This window comes from Chlamydotis macqueenii, chromosome 25 (assembly GCF_036417535.1).
Source record: "Chlamydotis macqueenii isolate bChlMac1 chromosome 25, bChlMac1.mat, whole genome shotgun sequence".
NCBI classification, from domain to species: Eukaryota; Metazoa; Chordata; class Aves; order Otidiformes; family Otididae; genus Chlamydotis; species Chlamydotis macqueenii.
The window spans coordinates 6,647,637-6,668,886 of NC_141580.1; the positions used below are offsets into that span (position 1 = coordinate 6,647,637).

General features: G+C 46.3%; 1 protein-coding gene across 1 annotated transcript; it reads left to right on the forward strand.

Annotated features, from left to right (window-relative positions):
• The first annotated feature begins 17,058 nt into the window (after positions 1 to 17,058).
• Positions 17,059 to 17,997, forward strand: LOC104473831 (olfactory receptor 14I1). Its single transcript, XM_010124566.1, has one exon. It carries the CDS (start codon positions 17,059 to 17,061, stop codon positions 17,995 to 17,997), a length of 939 nt encoding a protein of 312 aa, XP_010122868.1.
• The last annotated feature ends 3,253 nt before the right edge of the window (positions 17,998 to 21,250 follow it).

A 21,250-nucleotide genomic window follows, 5' to 3' on the forward strand; every position in this document is an offset into this window, starting at 1 on the left:
TGTCCTGAAAATCTTTACCTTGCAAATTTTTTCTTGTGTTTTCTTGTCTTCTGACAGAATTAAAAACCAGGAAATTCAGTGTAAACACAGGAAAACACTTTGTTTTTACTGTGAGGGTGATCAGACACTAGAACAGGTCACACAGAGAAGCTGTGGAGGCTCCATTTGTGGAGATATTCAGATCCCATTTGGACAAGGTCCTGGGCAACCTGCTTGAGCTGACCCCATGTACTGCTTTTGTCTAGGAGCGAGTTAATTTTCTTCATAGGAGCTTGTATGGTGCTGTCATGGATTTGTGTCCAAAACAGAGTTGATAACACAACCATGGTATAATTATCACTGCACAGTGCTTGCGCAGGGTCAAGAATTCCTTATTTTGCTTTGCTTTTGTGCTCAGCTTGTGTTTTACCTATTAAACTGTCTTTACCTCAACCCATGAGTTTCGGCACTTTTACCCTTCTGATTCTCTCCTGGTATCCACTGGAGGAAAGTGAGCAAGCTCTGTGTGGCGCTTAGCTGCCTACTGGGGTTAAGACACAAAAATTCTTTTTGGTGCCCAGCAATGAGCTCAAAGGGTTCAAGATAACGTTGGATTTGATTGGAGTGTGCTAGACCAAATTTATAGCTGTCACAGCTGTTCAACTATTAATTGGCAGGCTCCCGTGCTTGTCACAGGGCTTGCTTGCCTCCATGCGCATTAGAAGCTAGTGCTTGTTAGCAGATTCTTTTGCTGCTTGCTGTACTGCGATGGACATTTATGGACATGTTATGGACATTGTACAGGGGTGTCCCATTAAGGACATGTTGTGGACATTGTAGAGGGGTGGACATTAGACTAAGGGAATGATACCTCTGTAGAAATCAAAAGACAGGAAAGGGGACAATGATTACTGAGAGTGTATTGGGTATTGGGCTTCCTGAGTACGATGTAAATGGTATGGAATAAGGGGTGGAGATTGTAGCCAATCTGGCTGGGATGGAGTGAATTTTTTTCATAGCCCTTCGTATGTTGCTGCCTTTTGTCATCAAAACAGTGTTGAAAACACACCAATATTTTAGCTATTGTTGAACAGTTCTTCCACAGCATCAAAGCCTTCTCTTTTTCTCACATTGTCCTGCCAGCAAGTAGGCTAGGGGTGCACAAGGAGCTAGGAGGGGACACAGCCAGGGCAGCTGACCCCCACTGACCAAAGGGATATTCTATACCATGTGACATCATGCTCAGCAATAAAAGCTGAGGGAAAGGAGGAGGAAGGGAAGGATGTTTGGAGTTACAGTATTGGTCTTTCCACGTAACCGTTACACGTGATGGAGCCCTACTTTCCTGGAAATGTCTACACATCTGCCTGGCAATGGGAAGCAGTGAAAGAATTCCTCATTTTGCTTTGCTTTTGCGTGCAGCTTTTGCTTTACCCATTAAGCAGTCTTTATCTCAATCCACAGGTTTTTGCACTTTTACCCTTCTGATTCTGTCCCACATCCCTCTGAGGGGGGGAGTCAGCAAGCAGCTGCATGATGCCTAGCTGCCTGTTGTAGTTAACTCACAGCACCCTGCTTGAGCACGGGAGGTTGGACTAGATGATCGCAAGAGGAGCCTTCAAACCTCAATGATTCTGTGTGATTATGTGCTAACACATTGCTGACTCAGCAACAGCATTATATAGAAAATGCTATTTCCTTAAAGCTAGAATAACGCCTTTTGAATGCTGGCACTCATGTTGGAACTCTGGCTGGAATTCAGGGGCCGGAGTGGGCAATGGATGTGCTGAAGCTACTACTTCATGGACCCTGGCTCTAATACATTTGCCAGATCTGTGGTGTGAAGTGCCAAAGCACTGTGAAAAAAAACAGTTTTCTTGACAAAGAGCTGTCATTACTTACATAGACTGGCAGAGTTGTGCAGCTTGCCATACCAAGGTAGAAACATTTTGCAAATGTTTTTTGCATTTAAGATGCAAAATGATATGCTGTGGAAAAAAACAAAGGAACTGCATACCACTACATGTTCACTGATTTTGTTGGGCTAAGAACAAAAGAGGCTTGTACCTCTGCTACACATACTAACAAGGATGACTCAGGACTCAATTTTTGGGAAGTCCTGCTAAGTAAAGAAAAACTCCTCCTCTAACTTGGTCTGTTACCAACAGACACAGTTCAAGGCAACCGCACTGTCAGTATGTGAGTCCACACTGTAGGGTATCTTTGTATGAATCAATCACAGCAAACAATTAATCAGGGAAAGATGTTTATTTGCCAATGAAGATGAGAAACTGCTGAGTGCACTGATTTCACACTTTCCCTGACCAGAGGGTTTTCCTTCTTTATAGCTAAATCAAGTGCAAATGAATGTGGTTTAAAAGGAGTTGCCAAGCGTTGGTGTCTAATCTACCATAGTCACACATCCACTCATTCAGTTTTACATGTTCCCTGCAGATGTAAATACCTATTCCCATCTTTTTCAAATATGCAGTGCTCATCCTCATGGTGTGGACATCTTGCAAGGTGTACCAAACTCAGGCTCCTGTGTGCTTTACCTTTTGGGTAGAATTGACCTCATTCTCTTTACCTGCCTAAAATACGGTTGTCACAAACTAGCTTTTCTATTTGCCTGTGGAAGTTTTGATCAAGTTTGTTCTTAAGCTCCTTCATCTAAACTATGTGAGGTCAGTTTTCTCATGCAACATACTGTGGCAGAGTTCAAGCTTGAGACAGTCACCAAACTATAAAACACTGGCCCCTGTTTTCTCACTTGGGAGATGTTTAGAGTCACAAAATAGAAGAATCCTAGAACAATTTAAGTGGGAGGCTTTGGGCCAAAGATCCACTGTCCCTGCATTAAGAGGGGACACCATGTGAAAGGGCATGTGACACAACTTGCAGATTGGAAGAATGAGTAAGGGTTTTCAGTCTGAGCATAAGCTGCAGGCTAATGAAACAGTGTGGCCATAATCTAAAACTAAGGTAGTACTTTAGCTCCTTTGAATCACTATGGAAGACTTGGAACCTCCAGGAAGAGACTTATTTTATATTATGACTGATGTCTAACATGCAATGCAGCTCTTCAAATTGAGTTGTCTACTGTCAGTAGCAGCTTCTAAAGACAAAAGATGCTGCAGGTGACTGCTGAAGGTCCAACAGGTCTTCCATGAGTAGAAATCCAGGCATGACTTAACTAAAAAAGGAAAGAAAAACTGCTCAGTCCTGGAAATTACCCTTTATGCTACAGTTTCAGACTACTTGAAAAGAATTTCTTATCAATAAACTCTTACTAACTTGCTTTACATTAACAAGCCCATTGTTGCTACTCCTACCTATATGAGATCACATTAGTTCCCTTTTGCCCTAAGCCTCACAAAAAGGAATTGGTATGCTTGCAGAAGAACGTCAATATGTAGGAACTGCAAGGAGTTACATGAAATCAACCATTCCAATGTCTTGTATCAGGAATGCCTTTCATCCTTGGTAGTGTTGGTCTAGGTTAGTCTTATCATTCCTTTGTTCCACGTGGTATCCAGAGTGGGTGCGGTGATATCATGAAATGCTAAAGAGCAAATTAGATAGGTGTCATGGTGAATAAGCTGGTAAATACACAGGAGCTGCCTGCTAAGCAGATCACAGAGCTGACAGAAATGTCACATTTGGGGCCTGGATGGCTGTTCTGCCCCACGGAGGGGGGGTTGAGGTGGGGGAGAGAGAGAGTGCGGGGCTCTTTCTGGATCTCAACAAGAAAGGCCCAACAAGAAATGGTTTAACAAGATAACTGCTTTAAAGCAAGAAGAGGAATATACGCAGCAAGTAAATCTTATGTCCCTTCAGAAGGTGGGCACCTGCCTTCACACAGCATCAGGCGGAGCTCAGATGGCTTTTCCTACAATGCACTGCACAGAGCAGATCCTCTCCATAGAGAGCATCTCTCCCTTTCGGTCATTCAAGTGTTCTGGTTTTGTTAGTGAGGGGGGGCCTAAGGTGGTAGCTTCTGTAGGAAACTGCTAGAAGTCGCTCCCCTTTGTTCAGTGGACTCGGCCAGACCTAGGGCGGACCCGCTGCTGGCCAAGGCCGAGCCAATTGGTAGCAGAATGTCCCATGATAACGCCTCTGCGATAACGTATTTAAGTAGGGGAAAACAGGAAAAAAAAAAGGAGAAGAAGATGTGAAGCAGCTGAGCGGGGGGCAGAGAGAGGGAGACGCGAGCCTTGTGGGCCTTGCAGGCCTCACCCTCTGGCCTTCCGCTGGGCAGCCAACTGGGCCCAACTCGGCCCGGCCTGGCTGCAAGAAGTGGAGAGGACATGAGCAGTTGAAGTGAATAAGTGTCGTGGTTTTGTTTAGTGAGGGGGGGCCTAAGGTGGTAGCTTCTGTAGGAAACTGCTAGAAGTCGCTCCCCTTTGTTCAGGGGACTTGGCCGGGCCTAGGGCGGACCCACTGCTGGCCAAGGCCGAGCCGATTGGTAGCAGAATGTCTCGTGATAACGCCTCTGCGATAACGTATTTAAGAATGGGAAAACAGAAAAAAAAAGGAGAGAGAAGAGAAGATGTGAAGAAGCTGAACGGGGGCAGAGGTGCAGAGGGGGAGGCGCAGGCCTCATGGGCCTTGCAGGCCTCACCCTCTGGCCTCTCGCCAGGCAGCCGACTGGGCCCGACTCGGCCCGGCCCGGCTGCAAGAAGTGGAGAGGAGATGAGAAGTGAATAAGATGTAAAAAAAGATCCTGAGAGACATCTACCAGGCTGTTGTGAGGAACGGCTGCAGACACCAAGGTCAGTTCTGAAGGAGGGGGAGGAGTAATGCGGCTCCTGGCCAAGATTCCCCTACAGCCTGTGGTGACGACCATGGTGGAGCAGGTTGTCCCCCTGCAGCCCATGGAGGTCCACGGAGGAGCAGAGATCCACTTGGAGCCCATGAAGGACCCCGTACCGGGGGAGGTGGATGCCTGAAGGCAGCTGTGGCCCGTGGAGGGCCCGCTGGGACAGCTGTTCTGGAGAGACTGCACCCGTGGAAGAGATGACCCACGCCGGAGCAGTTCCACGAAGGACTGTGGCCCGTGGGAGGGACCCCACAATGGAGCAGGGGAGGAATGTGAGGAGTTCTTCCCCCAACCATGAAGCAGCGGCGTAAAACAACATATGATGAACTGACTGCAACCCCCATTCCCTCTTCCCCCCTGTGCCGCTCGGGGGGGGGAAGATAGTAGAGATAATGTTAAGCTTGGGAAGAGGGAGGGGTGGATGGAGGTTATCTTGTTCTCTGTCTCATTATCTTGCTGTTTGTAGTAATAAATGAATAGTTTTCCCCAAGTCGAGTCTGTTTTGCCCGTGACGGTAACTTTAAGGATTTCTCCCTGTCCTTATCTCAAACCTTGAGCCGTTTTTCCTTATATTTTCTCTCCCTATTCTCTCGGAGTGTGGGGGGAGTGAGAGAGAGACTGCGTAGTCTGGTCCGATCGGGGCTGAACTACGACAATAAGATGTAAAAAGGATCCTGAGAGGCATCTGCCAGCCTGTTGTGAGGAACGGCTGCAGACACCAAGGTCAGTTCAGAAGGAGGGGGAGGAGTAATGCGGCTCCTGGCCAAGATTCCTCTGCAACTCGTGGTGACGACCATGGTGGAGCAGGTTGTCCCCCTGCAGCCCATGGAGGTCCACAGAGGGGCAGAGATCCACCTGCAGCCCGTGGAGGACTCCATGCCGGAGCAGGTGGAGGCCTGAAGGAGGCTGTGGCCTGTGGAGGGCCTGCTGGGACAGCTGTTCTGGAGGGACTGCACCCCGTGGAAGAGATGACCCACACCGGAGCAGTTTCATGAAGGACTGTGGCCCGTGGGAGGGACCCCACGCTGGAGCAGAGGAGGAATGCGAGGAGGAGTTCTTCCCCCAACGATGATACAGCGGCATAAAACAACAATGAACTGACCGCGACCCCATTCCCTTTCCCCCACCCTGTGCCACTCGGGAGGGGAGGTAGTAGAGATAATGTTAAGCCCGGGAAGAGGGAGGGGTGGGGGGAGGTTATCTTGTTCTCTGTCTCATTCTCCTGCTAATTTTAGAAATAAATGAGTGTTTTTCCCCAAGTCAAGTCTGTTTTGCCCGTGACGGTAACTTTAAGGATTCTCTCCCCGTCCTTATCTCAAACCTTGAGCCATTTTTCCTGTATCATCTCCTCCTATTCTCTCGGAGGGTGGGGGGAGCGAGAGAGAGACTGCATAGTCTGGTCCCAATCTGGGCTGAACTACAACATCAAGCTATAATATCATTTCCCCAGAAGAAAACAGCTCTGTTCCCAAGGGATGTTCACTTGAGAACTTGTTGCTGCTCTGTCAAATACAGCCAGGGACACACAGGTGGCACCACACAGGCTCCTCTGCTGCAATGAGCTCCTGAGTTTATCCTGTGGGCAAGTGATTTGTGCAGCACAACACAGATCTGAAAGCCACCACGGTAGAGAGCCTCCTCACGTGGATGTTGTGTGGATCATTAACTCCTAAACATGCAACAACCTCCCAGGCAGGATCAATACAGTGGTCTGCCAACAAGGTAGAATTACTCTTTCCCTACCCAGTAATGTATTCCATGCGAATAGTGGTGTTGTCATAGCCATAATCAAATCCCATTCTCACTTTTTAATTCCTTTGTAACAAAACACTTGAGTTGGACCAGTTTCCCTACATTTATACAACTGCACTTACGAGGTCTGCATCAAAGAGAGCCTTCTATGGTGCTGTGGAGGGGTGGATTCAGGGAAAAGGCAGATGAATGGCAGTAACCAGAAGGGAAATTCAAAGTAAGATGATGAAAACAGAAAGGATAGAAGTGGCGTTATCAGGGAGGGACAGGACTGGTCATGACAGGCAGCAGTGGAAACCTGAGAAGTGTGTTGTGAAAGATGAACATAGAAACTAGAGAAGACAGGACAGGCCAGGCCAAGATGGAGCTGAGCTGATTTGGGTGAAGTTGGTTGCCTGGTCCTGGTGCCTGAAATAACTAGCTTACACCAAGACAGCAGTTTCAAAACACAGGAAGATCAGCTTGAGAGAAAAAAAAATAATGCAGCTGGGAGGAACTAATGGGCCTTGAGCAACCCAATGTAACTTTGGACTTGACCCCGTGTTAGGTGAAATATGAGACCAGGTGGTCTCCAGAAGTTCATTTCAAACAAAACAGGGATTACATTAACCGTGCTGGAGCAATGATTCTAACAAAGAAAAGCAGTCATCCCCTCATCCCAAGGAAGAGCCAAAGAAAATGTCATGATAAGACATAATACTGTGTCGATAGAGGATGGAGGGTGGGGGTTACCTTGAACCATTTTCAATTTGATCAGCCTGCCAGTTTCCCAAGAAAGACAACACTCTTGTGCCCAGCCAGCCTGCCACACTCCGTTTAAGGAGAAGGGGGTTTCTTCAAACCCTTTGCAACTTGGCCAGCCTATCAGGCTTTATGCTGAATTGTCACTGGGACAAATCCCTATGGACAGCCGGCAAGGTCGGAGGGTGGTCACCTAACTTGTTCGGGGACTCTCATGAGAGCAACACTGAGACACATCCCTTATATCACCTATATCAATTATTTCCAGAAGCTTATATTTATAGATAGACAAATTTTATTACATATGTTTGTGAGAGAATAAAGAAGATAGCCAGTGATAAGGTACTGACTGTGAAAACAAACTTGAAACAATACGTATAATAAGTTTTAATAGCTAGCAAGATGTTAATCTATAAGTGGGCGTAACACAGAGCTCTTACCCAATAGCCGTCCCTTATGGGAGAGAAAGAGAGGTCCAGCCCATCCCAGACATTCCGATGGAGGTCTTCTCCAATATCCCCCTTCTCTTAAGCCATTTTACTTCTAGATGGAGCTTGAGTGACTCCAGTCATACATACCTTTGTTAGGATTGGTGTAAATTTTCCTCACTTTGCTTTTAAAGCTACAGACTAGAAGAAATGTAGAACGCATGCTCAGTGAGGGGTGATCACACATTAGAGGCCAGTAGCTTTTGGGATGGAGCTGTGTTTTGGTTTTATAATGACATTATAATGAGCGAAGTTCATCTAAAGAACACGATTTCGCCACAATTCTTGGCTCATCAACTGGGATTCTGTTGGATACCTGAAGTATCAGGGACACTTAGTGAACAATCCAGACCGAATGGAATTGTTATGTTTGTGAGCAGCAGGCCTCAAGGACATCACTGAAGCCGCTTGTGAGAAAGTACTGAAGCTGCCTGTAAGAAAGTACTGAAGCCACCTGTGAGAAAATAATGAGGCCGCCTGTGAGAAAGTAATGAAGCTTCTTGTGAGAAAGTAAACGAAGCAACCTTGAGAAGAAGGAAAACAGCTGGCATACGTGACTGGGGGCTGAACGTGAAGCAGGGTGCAGGTGGAGAGAGCCGTGCGCGTGAACATAGAGACTTAACAAATCATATTTTAGCTAGGAGCGCGTGCATGATATAGTTAACCAATTAGTAGAGAGCTTGCGCATGATACGGAATTAGAAGGGCTATATTAACCGGGATGTATCAACAATAAATTGGCATTTGCTTGATCATATTGGTCGTCAGCAGTGTCCGTTACTTCCGCGTCAACAGGTGGCGCCCGAACAGGGACCCTCAGATCGGCGTTGGACATCCCGACGGAACCGAAATAGGAAAAGAAGAGGGGGCGGAAGCCGGTCGAAGGCGAGTGCTGCCCCGGCACTCGGGAAGTCGCTATAGCGCAAAAAGGTACAAAAGGTACGGAGGGAATCTCGTCTTGGCCAGGCGAGCGGCCGGGGAGGAGATGGGGTCCACACTGACCAAAGAGGAGTCAGCAGTGGTTAAGCTCCTCCAACATATGCTCTCTATGAGAGGACTGATTTATGACTCGGCCATCCTAGAAGCTTTGCTGCAGTGGGCAAAGAAAAGGGAATTAATCTCCACAGTTGATGATGCTTTTGAACTCCCGACATGGGAAAAGATAGGAAAAAAGCTGTGGGATGAAATAAGTAAAGGATCAAAGGAGGCGAGCAAACTCTCCACCGTGTGGAGGCTAATTAATGAAACATTGATAAGCATGAAAGCCGAACGTTCAGTTGCCACATCTGCTTTTGCGGCCTTAACTCCAGCCGACGGGTCCACCTCCACTACCAGCATGCTGTTCTTGGGTTTAACGAGCCCTGCCGCCGCCCCGGCTCGTGCTGAGGGTGGGGGGGTTCGAGCCCCAGCAAGGACTCCAGGAACTGCAGCCACAGCCCCTATAACTATAGATATGCGGGCACCAGAGGGAAAAACTGCCAAAGGCTTTTCACCACCATCAGACGTACCACGGCCAGGCACCCCGCCACGCTGCGCCAGTGCAGACTCAGAGTCACGAGCCTTTTCGCCGGCACCAACAGCTCTGGTTTATCCCCCGTTACCACCTTCTTCCCTGCCACCACGGCATGAGGAAGAGGGGGATGAACATTCATCCGGCTTGAAGGATGCACAGCTGCAAGAGACACTAAAAAGGCTAGAAGCCCTAGAGGTTCGCCTAGAAGCGTCGCTGGGAAACTTGTCAACTCCTTCGCCTGTGCCACATCGAGACCTGCCAGCATCCAACCTATTCATTCCGAACGGAGCATCGGGTGAGATCAGTCTTTTTGCACCTTTGCAAGGGACGCCGGCGGGAGGGGCTGGGGTTTTGAATCCGATAGTGCAGTGGAAAGAGGTGATTCGAGGTGCTTTGATAGAAGGAGAGCCTTTGCCCATGGCATTTCCAGTTGTGACCAATAATACTGGGAGAAGTGTGTGGCAAGCATTAGACTGGAAAATATTGAAGGAAGCTAAAAATGCAGTTACTCAGTATGGGCTAAAATCATCATATACTCAATCTGTGTTGCAGCATATTTTTTTTGTCACAGTTGTTAACTCCTTATGATATTAGAATGATTGTCCAGATGCTTTTGCTACCGTCACAGCAGCTGCAGTTCTTTCAGTACTGGCAGGCTGCTTGTGATAGGGCAGCTGCAACGCCTCGACAACAGGGTGATCCATTATTCGGGGTGCAAACTCAAATGCTGATGGGAGCGGGACCCTACACACGATCTGATTGGCAAGCGTAATTTGCTACTGAAGTGTTACAACTGGGCCAAGATTTGGCTTATAGAGCGCTTGCTAGGGTGCACGATGAAAAGTCTGGACCTGCCTTTACATCAAGAAGACAAGGTCCCACAGAACCATATGGGAAATTTATTGATCGGTTGCACACCGCAATTATGGCTCACCCTGATCTGGATGATGACATGAAAGCAAAGTTTTTAGACATGCTTGCCTTTAATAATGCTAATGAAAAAACTAAGAGAGCCCTTAGTGTGCTGCCAAAAGGATCTAGTACAGGGCAACTGCTGGAAGCTGCCGAGCGAATGTTAGAACAAGAAAAGGCTACAGTCATGGCTGCTGCTGTAGGTGCAGCAGTTAAACCGTTGATATCAATAAAGCGGTGCGTGATTAACTCCCTCTTCCCGCCCCCCATCCCTGTCCCACTCTGGGGGCAGGGGAGGGAGGTGGAGATGGTGTTAAGCCTGGGAAGAGGGAGGGGTGGGGGGAGGTTGTCTTGCTCCCTTTTTCCTTATCCTGCTTTGGTTTTAGTGATGGTCTGTTTTGCCTGTAGCGGTGGCTTTAAGGATCCCTCCCTATTCTTGTCTTAAACCTCGGGTTTTAGTTTTCTTTCCTCCTATATGCCCGGGGCCACAGCCGCCGCCAGGCGCCCCCACCCCCCCACCCCTGACATGGTTAACAGATACTCCTGTCTGAGTCAAGCTTTGTATAAGTGGAAGGACCGTTCCCTCTTATAACATGGGGGAAGGGATACGCTCATGTCTTTACAGGAGCAGTAAACAAGTGGATCCCTGTCTGTATCGTCTGCGGGTATTTCAGAACATGTTTGATTGACCTGCCAGATACCGGTAGGACGGCAACTCTGTGTAAAACAGCAGCAACCACGAGTGCTGAGAGCTAAAACTACAAAAGATGGAACTTTTTGGGATCAGTAAAGATGGACTTCTGTCTATTTTTTAACTAGTCAAGAGCTAATGTTTCTAGAGGGGTAATGATTGTAAATGCTTTAAGATCTATACATTGCAACGACACAGCTTGACGTAATCATGCGAGCACATATCAAAATCCAGACAGCATAAGAGACCTAAACGAAGCATACATAGCATTGAATCTGATTGCCAAGACAATACAGAGATTTGGAAACTAAGTAAAATTATTGCTGCTTCAGTCTTTACACCTGGTGTGGCAAGTGCCTAGGCATTAACTATGCTAAATAAATTGGACTGTTGGCTTGCTAAGCAAATAAATACAACTGTATCGGCACTATCAACGCTGTTAACTGATGTAGATTCTATATACTATGCTACTTTACAAAACAGAACCGCTGTTAGCCTGCAGAGCACATATTTTGACAGGCCTTGTTGCATGTGCTGGCCACGCATGCAGCAACACCTAGTCAGGACTCTTTCACTGAATCTGCTGAGGGTATAAACAGAGGTGGCTCGGAGCGGAGGGGAGAGGACAGACCCAGAGCACACTTTATTTACAACAGGGGACGCCCTGAAGGTGCTGCGCCTGTCTCCCTTCTCTGCTCTGACCCGGCTGATAAACAGCCTCTTGCTCAGCGGTGTCTTTCGCATAGTTGGGTTAGTAACAGAATAGATCAGCAATAGATTTTTTATTATTAGCACAAAATCATGATTGTCAGGATTTTGATGGGCTTTGCTGCATGAATCTGTCTGATCATTCGGAATCTATTCACAAAAGTATTCAAAACTTGCAAAAAGGAGTACAAAACCAGCAACAAAGTGATGGTTTTGATATATTCCGAAATCTTTTGGTGACTTGATATAAGCTTGTTACTAATAGTTGTAGGATGCTTATTCATTCCTTTTATATATGTATTTTGATCTATAGTCTGTGTCTTAAAATGTGTGCAAACTTTAATAGATAAAGCGTTGAAACAAGCCTCTTCTCATAAACAAAGAAGGGGGAGATGTGGTATTTCGCTGAGCCAGTATGGTATCAGTGAAAGCACACCGACCTTGGGGGAGGAATGCAATCATGCTCTCAGGAAGAAAGCCATGGAATGAGAAGGGAAGCTTTAAGATACAAAACATTGTTAGCAGAATTTATGGCTTGTTTCAACAGAGGCCTGCAGAAAACTAGTCATTGCTCTTATAGATAAGAAAGTTACTGGAGCTGTTATATCTATAATAGTAGAAGAATGTTATAGTAGAAAATTACTAGAAGGTACTGAAACTTAGCTTTGCTTCGTAATCATGAATATGTATAACGTGTGATCAGTAATTTTATTAACTAAGCTTGTGTGTGGCATAACTGGGTGGTTGCTGTCCTTGGTTAAAATCGGAATTGTGATACTAGGCATCATACTAGGCATAATCATTAACATACCATGCTTGCAAAAAATGATTAACAACTCAATACCGACAATCTGGCTAATAAAAAAAAAAAAAAAAAAAAAAAAAAGGGGAGATTCAGTAGAGGCCTACATGAACCTAGTTGATATTGTAGTAAAATAAGGTCAGGAGTACCAAAAAGGGCCATAGGAGGACCATGTTATTTTGGAAAATTGATAGTGTTTGCTCCACCTATGAGAACATTACGGAATCACACTCGAGCAAGAAGATCGCTAAAAGTATTGACTCCCCATTGTGACAGCAATTTAACCCTGTTGGGTACAGCTGAGCAGATAGCATTATCTTTATTTGTTCCTTGGGCAGCAACTGCAAAAACTTTAGCTAACTTAAATAAATTAGCTTGTTGGGCACAAAAGCAAATGAATTTAACCTCTAGCATGTTATCAGGATTATTAGAAGACATGGATAGCATGCGTCATGATATTTTTGCAGAATCTAGCAGCCATTGATTTTTTGTTATTAGCGCATGGACATGAAGATTTTGAAGGTATGTGTTGCATGAATGTTTCTGATCACTCTAAGTCGATACGCTATCAGTTGGCAGAGTTATGATGCAACATGCATGCAATACAAGTGGAAAGCAGGTTAACAGACTGGTTGAAATCCTTGGGGGTCACAGGCTGGCTAAAAGATTTGATAGTTTATGGGTTGGTATTATTGATGGGTTTGCTGTTGACACTGATGATTTTGGGGTATATTTAAAAATGCTTTGTGAAAGCTATGGAACGTATGATGAAAGTGGGTCTGGATTGTTCAAAACAAAAAGGGGGATTTGTTGGATACCTGAAGTATCAGGGACACTTAGTGAACAATCCAGACCGAATGGAATTGTTATGTTTGTGAGCAGCAGGCCTCAAGGACATCACTGAAGCCGCTTGTGAGAAAGTACTGAAGCTGCCTGTAAGAAAGTACTGAAGCCACCTGTGAGAAAATAATGAGGCCGCCTGTGAGAAAGTAATGAAGCTTCTTGTGAGAAAGTAAACGAAGCAACCTTGAGAAGAAGGAAAACAGCTGGCATACGTGACTGGGGGCTGAACGTGAAGCAGGGTGCAGGTGGAGAGAGCCGTGCGCGTGAACATAGAGACTTAACAAATCATATTTTAGCTAGGAGCGCGTGCATGATATAGCTAACCAATTAGTAGAGAGCTTGCGCATGATACGGAATTAGAAGGGCTATATTAACCGGGATGTATCAACAATAAATTGGCATTTGCTTGATCATATTGGTCGTCAGCAGTGTCCGTTACTTCCGCGTCAACAGGATTCTTCTTGTTTGAGAACTGCAATGAAGTTCATGAGCCCATTAGCCTTCAGGTACCATGAAGTTCCCGTTCCTGCAGGGAGTGTAACAGAGTTTGGCCACGTTGTGTCCACTCCACTCCCTCCTCCATTCTGTTCATTCAGTTCACCTTAGCATATGCTGAGGTGTGTTGCCTAGGGAACTTCTGGAGCGAGTGTGCCAAACGCATTTTATCCTGGAAGTAGCAACTGCTTTTTACCCTAGAAGTTCTCCTATTAGGATAAAACTTAGAGAAACCCATTTCCTCACACCACGCCCACCCCCCCAACCCCCGCAGTCATTGTTCCACAGAAAGATATGTGTTTCCTGTATTTAGGTCTAGCTCTCATTTCTACAAGAAAATGCTTGAATTTGACACAAGTGGGAGCTTGGAGTGTTGTGGTTTTGTTAGTGAGGGGGGGCCTACACACGACAAGTGTAAATTAACCTGCCACTGCAGTATGTCGTAGTTCAGCCCCAAGTGAGACCAGAGTACGTAGTCTCTCTCTCACTCCCCCCACCCTCTGAGAGAATATGGAGAGATAAGATAAGAAAAAGACTTGAGGTTTCAGATAAGAACAGGGAGAGAGCCTTAAAGTTACCATTACGGGCAAAACAGACTCAAGTTGGGGAAAACTATTCATTTATTTCTAAAAACAGCAGGAGAATGAGACAGGGAACAAGATAAACTCCCCCCACCCCCCTCCTTCCCGGGCTTAACATTATCTCTACCACCTTCCCCCGCCTCACGAGCAGCACAGGGGGGAAGAGGGAATGGGGGTTACGGTCAGTCCACCACACGTTGTTTTACGCCACTGCTTTGTCGTTTTGGGAAGAACTCCTCACATTCCTCCTCTGCTCCAGCGTGGGGTCCCTCCCACGGGCCACAGTCTTTCATGAAACTGCTCCGGCGTGGGTCATCTCTTCCACGGGGTGCAGTCCCTCTAGAACAGCTGCCCCAGTGCGAGCCCTCCACAGGCCACAGCCTCCTTCAGGCACCCTCCTGCCCCGGCATAGGGTCCTCCACGGGCTGCAGGGGGATCTTTTCTCCTATCTTTGGACACTTTCACTAAATTTTTACCATGTATGCAGCTACCAGGGACCTAGATGTCTGAGCTCCCATGTTTGCCAGGGATCTTTGAGACCTGTGGAGCTGACTTGAAGCAAACATGATGCTTTGTTGCTTAATCAAAGCATCCAGCATATCAGGACATGTCAGAGAGTGTTCACATCCAGATGCCTTCCCCAGGATGGGACAGGCTCCTAGGCATCCTTTGCTGTGTCTACCAATTCTGGTTTTCTGTCGCAGTTACACTAGGGCATTGCAGAAATGACAAACATTTCTTTACAATGCAGCATCAGAGAGAATCTGAAAAAAAAAGAGGAAAAAAAAAAAAGGTAAATTTAGTGATCTAAGACAAAAACCCCAAAAGAACCAAAACAAAATGAACCCAAACCAAATCTCCCAAGAATTTCTTTACAGTTTAGCCAAGAGCTGATAATATTAACATGTCAAGAAGCAATGATAAGACAGTCAACTCTGGTGGCAGCTGGTGTACTATGAACCCACATCCCACTGTGTGTGCAGGTACTGCTATATTTCTACCTGAGACCATAGTTGATTTTCCAGGATGTGAAAAGCATTCCATTAGTAAGTTGTCCATTGAGACTTTGCAGTTGAAGAATGCACCACAGATTAGCCTTGCATCTGTGTTTCTAGCTTCTGTGCAGACCTCCAGAGTGCTACTCCCAGGAGTCATTAATAGACTATTTTCTCACTGCATTGATCCTATTCCTGCAGTGGAGCTGTGAGGGAGGTGTACACAGCTCTGTCTAAGATCAATTACTTTGTATGTGCTTCTTTATGTTCATCCTGACATCAAGGTATAAGGAGACTGTGGTGACTACATCTTTCACACCTAGACAGCACAGCAGCATTTCTAGTGCTTCAAAATGATTCATTACTGAGTTGTTCACCAACAAGGAGGAACAGAGGCTTCACATCTTGGACACACGTACCAGAGGAGCAACAGGGTAAGTTTGCTATTTCAATTCAAGGTAACAACAGTAAAGTTGTTAATGTAAAATCAAAGAAATATCATATTAATTCAGGAAAGTTTGAGCATTTTGCTCTGTATCTACACCTACTGCAAAAAAAAATTCAATTAAAAAGTTAATTTTGCAGGCATTTTCAACAATTTGGAAAAAATAATGAGAGACCGTAGATTGTTTCTCTCTGAGACTGGATGTGCAGCACAGCACCAGCATAAATCATCTTTGAGAGATGGGTGAATCACTGACTGAGAAGAAAAGCGGAGACCTAGAAGGTCTAAGTATGGACCTTGCTAACTTAACTTTGATACATCTAAAATTGCGCATTTAGGTCCAGGCTAATTGTGTTGTCCTCCTTTTATTAGCAGAGGAGAGGCTGCACAATGAGAGACGGTTTTGCAATTCATCCAAAGTTGGGCCATTTACAAGAGGTCACAGGAATCCACTCTGATTTTTTCTTTCCACTAATCAAAGGAGATTGCCTCTTGCTAAAAACATCCTGGAGTGGGAGTCAGATGCTTAAATGTGCCTGTTTAGTATGTTTTGAGATGCCCTAAGGTTGCTGATACGTTTGCATGAGGCTGTAGGTTACCTACCACTTTCTGCAAAGTGGAATCTGTGAGGGGAAATAGCAGGATGCCTCAACTGGCACTTTCTGACTTTTTGGCACTAGGATCTCACCACCAAAGGCCTATGAGTCTTACACCATAAAAGATAACATTAACAGCTCTGGCTGGGATTAGGAGAAATACTCTGAAAGCTGCGTGTTGAATCACTGCAGACACGCTGGGTCTCATGTTTCTATCTGCACGTATTTCTGGGGGAATAATTTTGTGGCACTGGGTTTTCATGACGGATAATATGGGATCTCATGTGTGTACACAGACAGGTATGTCTGCATGCATATGAGCGCAAATACATATTGAAATAATTATACACATAAGCATGTATACATATAGAAAAGCCTACAGTGCTTATAAGATACATAATAAGCATATACAAAACATATGTAGACTATGAGTGCATATATTATATACTCATACATACCTATGGATAGTGTGTAAATATATGTGCATACACACGTATTTCATATGTGGAACTATGATTACCGGGGCATTTGTTTCTGAGTCACAGTTTGGTCCGTCATGTGGGAGTCATACATTTTGTCTTCAGCAAGCAAAATAGGTTTAGGGTGACTGTGAAATTCAGAAGCTGGAGAGACCATCAAGTCTGAACCAAAATCCTTGACTTTCTCTTCACAGCTTTCACCAGCACTCTCGGAAAGAAAATGTCCAACCAAAGCATTGTGAGAGAGTTTCTTCTCCTGGGATTCTCTGATACTCGAGAACAGCAGATATTCCACTTCATGGTATTTCTGGGGATTTATCTGGCTGCCGTGGTGGGAAACTTTCTCATCATTGTGGTCATAGCTTTCAGTAATCACCTTCACACCCCCATGTACTTTTTCTTGATGAATTTGTCCATCTTAGACCTTTCAACCATATCTGTCACCCTTCCTAAGTCCATGACCAATTTTCTGTTGAATACCACAGCCATCTCCTATTCTGGCTGTGCTGCCCAAGTCTTTTTCTTCCATGTCTTTTGTGCTGCTGATCTTGCTTTACTCACTGTCATGGCATATGATCGTTACATTGCCATATGCAAACCTCTTTACTATGAGATGATCATGAAGAGGACTACTTGCATTTGCATTGCAGCCAGTGCATGGCTCAGCTGCATCCCTTACTCTGCTCTCCACACTGGGAACATCTTTCATTCATCCTTCTGCAAGTCCAACATCATTGACCAGTTCTTTTGTGAAGTTCCACAGCTTCTCAAGCTTTCCTGCTCTGATTCATACTTCAGTGAAGCTGGGGTTCTTGCAATTAGTTTTGTTCTAGTCGTCATCTGCTTTGCTTTTATAAGTATGTCCTATATTCAGATTTTCACTGTGGTCTTGAGAATTCCTGTCAAGGAAAATCAGCATAAAGCTTTTTCAACCTGCATCCCTCATCTCATTGTGGTCTCCTTGTTTGTTAGCACTGGTTCTTTTGCCTATCTTAAGCCTGTCTCCAACTCCCTGTCGACTCTGGATCTCACAGCTTCTCTTCTCTATTCTGTGTTGCTGCCAGTGATAAATCCAGTTATCTACACCATGAGGAACAAAGACATCAAAGCTGCCATGCGAAAATTAACTGACTGCAGACTGTTACGCAGAAATCAATAATCGGTCTTTCTTCATTAGGCTTCCTCTGTGTTCTTGGTAATGAGTGCTTCATTTTCCAGTGACAGGCAACTTGTGTCTTTGGGATCAGAGGAAAATCCCGACCTCTTTTGAGGAAATGTGTTTAAATATTTCATTATACATGTAATTTTGACATGCTGATGGCAGCAGCTTTTGCAGAACTATGTATCAGTAATGGAACAAATCCAGGGTAATGCTCGCAAAGACTTTGCGTATGCCTGCCTGCCTATGTCTCTATCTCACCTTCCCTCTGTTGTATATATGCTTATGGAGTCTAATTTTTAATCAGGCTGTTGTGGAAAAGGAACATATCTAAGTGCATGTGTGTGAAAGACTGCCCGAGAGGTCAGGACATTTGTTTGCAAACATGATGAGAAACCCAGAGAGATGTTTTGGGGATGTCCATTTGGTTATGTCACCACTGGGCTGTTTGTTGTTTCTTTATTGTGTTAGGGACTTCAAATACTATAGTGCCTACAGCGCAAATTGTGCATCTGTTTTATCGTCACTTTAAATCTAAATAAATCTATAAAACATTACGGTAGGGGTCTGTTACACGCCGCCTAGCCAGGAGGACAGAGCAGATGAAGTGCTCTATAGGCAGATAGGAGCAGCCTCACGGTCACAGGCCCTGGTCCTCATGGGGGACTTCAACCGCCCTGACATCTGTTGGAGAGACAACACAGCAGGGCACAGGCAGTCCAGGAAGTTCCTGGAATGCGTGGATGACAACTTCCTCCTGCAGGCGATAGAGGAGCCGAGGAGGAGGGGTGCCATGCTCGACCTTGTGCTCACCAACAGGGAGGGGCTGGTGTGGGATGTGAAACTAAAGGACAGCCTTGGCTGCAGTGACCACGACACGGTGGAGTTCAAGATCCACGGGGCAGCAAGGAAACTACATGGCAAGCTCTCTGCCCTAGACTTCAGGAAGGCGGACTTCGGCCTCTTCAGGGACCTGATGGGCCAAGTGCCATGGGAGGTGGCCCTGGAGGGAAGAGGGGCCAAGGAAAGTTGGTCCATATTCAAGGAGCACCTCCTCCAAGCTCAGCAGAGGTGCATCCCGATGAAAAACAAGTTGGGCAAAAAGGCCAGGAGGCCGGCGTGGATGAGCAAGGAGCTCCTGGACCAACTGAAAGTGAAAAAGGAAGACTATAGAGGGTGGAAGTGGGGACAGGTAGCCTGGGAGGACTACAAAGAGGCTGTGCGAGTGGCCAGGGATCAGGTAAGGAAGGCCAAAGCCCTGGCAGAACTGAATCTGGCGAAGGATATAAAATGTAACAAGAAGAGCTTTTATAGGTACGTAGGGGACAAAAGAAAGTCCAGGGAAAATGTAGGCCCCCTCCAAAAGGGAACTGGTGTCCTGGTTACCCGGGATGTGGAGAAGGCTGAGGTTCTCAATGACTTTTTTGCCTCAGTCTTCACCGACAAGAGTTCCTGTCCCACCGTCCAAGCTGTATAAGGTGCAAGCAGGGACTGCGAGAATGAAGAACTGCCCATTGTACTCGAAGAGCAGGTTCGGGATCATCTGAGGAACCTGAAGGTGCACAAGTCCATGGGACTGGGCTGGATGGCCACACTCAGAGAGTGGTGGTCAACGGCTCAATGTCCATGTGGAGACCGGTCACAAGTGGCGTCCCTCAGGGGTCCATGCTGGGCCCGGCCCTGTTCAACATCTTTGTCGGTGACATGGACAGTGGGATAGAGTGCACCCTCAGCAAGTTCGCCAACAACACCAAGTTGTGTGGCGCCGTCGACACGCTGGAAGGGAGGGATGCCATCCAGAGGGACCTTGACAGGCTGGAGAGGTGGGCCCGTGCCAACCTCAAGAAGTTCAACCAGGCCAAGTGCAAGGTCCTGCACCTGGGTCATGGCAATCCCAGGCGGAAATCCAGGCTGGGCGGGGAATGGATTGAGAGCAGCCCTGAGAAGAAGGACTTGGGAGTGCTGGTGGATGAGAAGCTTAACATGAGCAGGCAATGCGCCCTTGCGGCCCAGAAGGCCAACCGCATCCTGGGCTGCATCAAGAGAAGCGTGGCCAGCAGGTCGAGGGAGGTGATTCTGCCCCTCTACTCTGCCCTGGTGAGACCCCACCTGGAGTACTGTGTCCAGTTCTGGAGCCCCCAACATAAGAAGGACATGGACCAGTTGGAGAAGGTCCAGAGGAGGGCCACAAAGATGATCAGAGGGCTGGAGCACCTCTCTTATGAGGACAGGCTGAGAGAGTTGGGGCTGTTCAGCCTGGGGAAAAGAAGGCTCCGGGGATTCCTGATAGCGGTCTTCCAGTACCTCAAGGGGGCCTACAAGAAAGGTGGGGAGAGGCTGTTTAGTAGGGCCTGTTGCGATAGGACGAGAGGTAATGGTTTTAAAATAGAGGGGGGTAGATTTAGATTGGAAATTAGGAAAAAATTTTTTACAATGCGAGTTATAGAACACTGGAACAGGTTGCCCAGAAAGGTGGTGGAGGCCCCATCCCTGGAAACATTCAAGGCCAGGCTGGATGAGGCTCTGGGCAACCTGATCTAGTCGGGGATGTCCCTGCTCCTTGCAGGGAGGTTGGACTAGATGACCTTTGAAGGTCCCTTCCAACCCTAACCATTCTATGATTCTATGAAATGACTGTTCACAAGATCTGCTCTGGAGCTCAACTAAACTACCTGTATAATTGCACATCTTCCTTTCTCAAAGTGAATTATCACTCCCTTCCATCTCCTCCCACCCTCACTCCCAAACCCTCACAGAATGGGATCACTGTGGCCTAATTTTGAGCAGCACAATAATTTTAATTTGTTGGAAATCCCAAAAGCTTTGTGTGCAATTCTAAACACTGAATCTCATTTCTGCTTTCAGATCAGATAACCCCGTGAGAAGAAATACCCATTTATCATCTTTGACCGTGCAGGGAGCGTGGAGGAGCCATTCAAGTGACTAAGTAGCTACATTTTAAACTCTGCAGGGTGCCATTAGAATATGTCCAAAGGAGGTCAACAAAGATAGCGAAAGGACTAGAGGGCAGGACTTATGAGGAGTGGCTGAGGATACTAGGTTTGTTCAGTTTAGAGAAGAGGTGACTGACAGGTGACCTTGTTGCTGTCTACAACATCCTCATGAGGGGAAGTGGAGAGGGTGGTGCTGATCTCTTTCCTCTGGTAGCTGCTGATAGGACGTGATAGAATGGCTTAAAGCTGCATCAGGGGAAGTTCAGATGGGGTAGTGGGAAAAAGGTCTTCAGAGGGTG